The sequence below is a fragment of the Trachemys scripta genome, chromosome 10 (genome assembly GCF_013100865.1).
Source record: "Trachemys scripta elegans isolate TJP31775 chromosome 10, CAS_Tse_1.0, whole genome shotgun sequence".
Taxonomy (NCBI): Eukaryota; Metazoa; Chordata; order Testudines; family Emydidae; genus Trachemys; species Trachemys scripta.
Window position 1 is genome coordinate 85,619,336 of NC_048307.1, and position 4,379 is coordinate 85,623,714.

Consider the following 4,379-nt stretch of genomic DNA (forward strand, 5'->3'; position numbering starts at 1 on the left):
ATCTAAGGCCATCTTGTCTAGTGAAAAGATACATCTTTGCTCTAGAAATCTCAAATATAAATGAGAGTAACCCACAAGCAGAAACAAACACACAATAGCATTCTTCAGTAAAACACATATGGCATTCTCAGTCCTCGCTGATCCCAGATGCAGTGCATGTCAGAGTAGAGCGGAAGAATGACTTCTCGTGTCTTGCTCACAACACACCTGTTAATACATCCCAGAATCATGTTTGCTTTTTTTGCAACAGCATCACATTGTTGACTCATATTTAGCTTGTGGTCCACTATAACCCCTAAATCCCTTTCTGCCATACTCCTTCCTAGACAGTCTCTCCTTCCTAGACAGATCTTTAGTTTGGCAGACAAAGGCATAACAAGATCAAATGGTTGAAAACTGAAACTAGAGAAATTCAGAATAGAAATAAGTCACAAACTTTTAACAGTGAGGATAATTAACCATTGGAATAATTTACCTAGGAACAGGATGGATTCTCAATCACTTGAAGCATTTATGGCAAATTGGATGCTCCTCTAAAACATATGCTTTAGTTCTACCAGAAGTTATGGGCTTGATGTGGGAAGGACTTGGTGAAATTCTATTCTCCGTGTTATGCAAGAGGTCAGGCTAGATTGTCATAATGTTCTCTTCTAGCTTTAAAATCTGTGAATTTATATTCATTTTCACTTCATATGCTTCCAGTTGCAAATTTTCTTGTTTGAAATCTTTTTTCTATTTCAGTACACACAATTTACCCAAACTAACAAACCAACCCTATATTAAAAGAATGGTATTGAAGTTGCAAAGTCAAGCACTCCAAAGTTAGGAAATACACCTCTACCTCAATATAACGCTGTCCTCGGGAGTCAAAAAATCTTACCGCATTATAGGTGAAACCGTGTTATATCGAACTTGCTTTAATCCACCGGAGTGCACAGCCCCGCCCCGCCCCCCTGGAGCACTGCTTTACCACGTTATATCCGAATTCGTGTTATATCGGGTTGCGTTATATCGGGGTAGAGGTGTACCAGAATTAAAGTTACCTGTGGAACCCTAACTCTGCATGGTTGTATATAAGCCTAATGCATTTTAACAGCACCCCTGCCAAGTTTCAAGTTCTTGCTGAAAATAATGGAGGCACTACAGCTCTTCCAAAAATTGTAAGAAAAAATTATAATAGAAAGTGCTAAGCAATGTAAATATAGGATTTGTTACTGCCCCCCTATTATAATTGGTATGTAAGTGTATGTTGCCATCCTATTACGTTACATGATTACATTGAGTTAATTCTGTTAAATATTTGGATTAATCTATGAAGATCTATGAAAAAAATCTTAATTTTCAGTTAAATTATTATGTTTTGATCTTTAATAAGTGTTGTGAAGCCTTACCTCTGTGGTCTTCATTCCTAATCTGAGGACAAATACAGAGGGAGAAGAAATATTTTACAAAGGAGATAAGTATTTTACATGGGTAGATTATTGACTACATAGAAAAAAACACAACAACAAAGACAAAGCAGTGCGTGTCAAGCACAGTTCAACAGGATTTGGTTTCTTTTGTTATCTTAGCTCTTGGAGGTATTGAGGTTTACAAGCATTTCAGCAGGAAAAAGTTGCAGGTGGCGCCTCTGGGGCAGTTGCACAGCTTTCCAATTCGGGAGGCTTTTCTGACGGCGCATAGCTCCCCCACGTCGCACTGCAGCAGGGTAGAAAGGCAAGAAAGTTTCTTTAGTGACTCAAGTTTAGTGTTGGTGAAAATGCCCCTTTCCGCTCTTTGGCCTCAGCACAATTCACCCTCCCCAATATCTGTCTTTGTCATCTAGATATTTAGAACTCATCATATGTGGACGCCAGAACCTTTCTTCCCCATGGTTTGACTCTTGTGCTGAAGGACTCTGCTGTGGGGATGAGAAGAGCGTTCAGTGGCCATGCCCCAAAGCCTGCTTTCAGTAATAGGAAGTGAGCTAATCCGCTGTAAGAAAGCGGAGAGAGCAGCAGAGCTGCACTCAGGATAGGAACCGCCCTAGGAGTGCCGGCTTCCCTGAGTCTAGAAGGAGGGTGCCAAGGGAGAAGCGCTCAAGGGAGCACAGACTGACCTGCTCGGGGCTACAGAATACATTGTCTGAAGGAGCCTTACCGCTGGCACTTGCCCCAGTTTCTTGCCCCAGGGTGGAATCCGCTTTTTCTGCAGCTTCTCCAGAGCCTCCTGCAAAGCCCCGAGCTGCAAAACACAAGAGGGTTCTGGTGGGTTCGGAGCAGGCAGGACCCCATCGACCCCTCCCCACCGGGTGCTGCCGGCCCCAGCCCCTCCTGCCTCCTACCAAGCTGGTCTTGGTATGTCGGTCAGCCCTGCCCGCCCCCTCGTGCTGGCACTCACCAGCTCCTTCTCGCTGGATGGAGGGCGCTCCTGGGGGTAAAAGCTGCGGAGTGCCCTGGTCTCCAGCCCCCAGTCCCCGGGCGGCAGCAGCAGCAGCCAGCAGCCGGCGGCGAGCAGCAGCCACCTGGGGCTGTCCATGGTGCTGTAGCTGCGTCCAAACTCGGGTTGTGCCGGCTCCGCTCTGTGACTCCTCTCCGACTCCTCCCCGCAGTGACGCCCAGGTGGGCGCTGTCCTGAGAACCGCCAGAGAGCTCGGAGGGAGGCGGCACTAGTCGCTTCTAGTCCCGCGGGCCTGGGCACCCCGCCGTGGATGGCAAGTCAAAGGGTGCCCGGTGGAAAACTCCGGCCGCACCGGGCTCAGTCCTAGTGTGAGACCCCGGTCTTGCTTTCACCCTCTGCAGGGTGCGAGGGTCCAAGGGCTGGAGTCAGTGCGTTCACACGTTGGGCAGGACAGGGAAGCACAATCGCTGCCTGGGTTTTAGAGCCAGGGGCGGCCTGACTCTCATTGTATCAATAATGGGGCAGCTGCTGCTGCTTTCCACCAGGTAAGTGTCAGTCGCTGTGAGAGAAGCTCTGACTCTGCTACAGGGCTCTTACAAACCCAGGTAAAATGCGGAGCCGGTTACAGTCAATGGGAGTTTTGTCACTGCATTCAGTGTGGCTAGGATTTCACTGGGGGGGGGGGAGCGGGGGCACACAGCAGATGAGGCTAAGGCAGCTCAGACAAATCTGCCTTGTTTTCATATTGAGCTCAAATTAACTTCAGATTTTTTATTTTCATTTTCTAAAGGAAATCCAGGGGGTCAGAAACTGACCTGTACAAGCACCAACAGCCCCTCCCATCAGAGAGAAGGACCCCTCAGGCACCTGTTGGGTTACAGAGAGACCAACATAGTTAATCTGTGCAGAGCAGGATCCTGCAAGCCATGCAGACTACTCCACAGGTAACACTGGTTTCTTATTCTGCAGTTATTCATAAGCATAGAAGGCAAAGCTGATAATAAGTGAAATTCACCCTGTGCTGTGGGCCACCCACCAAGGCCTAGGCACTGCTTCAGTTCTACTTAAGTCATATTTTGGGGACTTATGTGGGACTGAAGTGGTGCCTTGTCCTTGTGTTGGCACTCTGTGCAGGGCTGAGCTCCACTTATTTTGAAGAAAGCTGCTGTTTGGAACCTTATTTGTTAGTGTCTTTGCCTAGATTTTCTATTCTAGAAGAGAGGGTAAGGGATTGATACATTAAGGAAAGTATCTCCTTGACTAGGAACTGAAATACTGCCATTACACATTGTTACTGGTTGAAATAATTTACCAGACAACACTGTAATTTCAATACAGTATTTAGTGCCAGAAGTGTGATCTACACTATATTCTACACAAAAATAGACAGTCTCTGACCTCAAAAAGCTTACAGTCGAAAACACAGAGACAGAGAAGATGGACATACAGGAAAATCCAGAGGTGGGAGTAACTTTTTTTCATGAATAAATATACACATATTGTAGGCACTGGGGAAGAAGCCAGTTGTCTTAACAGACATGTTAGTGAGATGCTACCTCTCAGTTTTTCCTTTCTTTATATTCAACACTGATTTTTTTTTGTGATGTGTCTGATTTTTCATGGGAACTTGAAGTTGATCTAAGACCTGAACTGACAATTGCAAAGTGTTTAAAATTGAGCAGATAACAGAGAGGTAATTTCTCTTCCTCATCTGGTTTGGGTTGATCCTCTATTGCTATATTTTTTTTTCTTATTAATCTGATTAAACAAACACTGGCTATTGAGAATTACAAATACACTGCTGCTTGGTGTGTTGCAGGGTTTCACCACCCTGGCCTACATCCAAGATCCAAGGGTTGTCCAGCATCCCACTGAGTATTACTGTTAAGATTTATAATGCATAGTGATAGCCCACTGAGTATCAAACATTCAGTTAATTGACACAAATGCAGTGACTCCTTGGGCAGTAAATGTGCAGTTTAGAAAGAATTGCAATTTGG

General features: G+C 45.4%; 1 protein-coding gene across 1 annotated transcript; it reads right to left on the reverse strand.

The window, feature by feature from the left end:
• Positions 1 to 1,363: 1,363 nt before the first annotated feature.
• On the reverse strand, positions 1,364 to 2,526 carry LOC117884397 (cocaine- and amphetamine-regulated transcript protein-like). The gene is made up of 3 exons (XM_034784767.1): positions 2,380 to 2,526; positions 2,140 to 2,223; positions 1,364 to 1,698 (listed from the first exon to the last, which is right to left on the reverse strand). Exons 1-3 carry the CDS (start codon positions 2,515 to 2,517, stop codon positions 1,591 to 1,593), a joined length of 330 nt encoding a protein of 109 aa, XP_034640658.1. The 5' UTR covers positions 2,518 to 2,526; the 3' UTR covers positions 1,364 to 1,590.
• Positions 2,527 to 4,379: the final 1,853 nt, after the last annotated feature.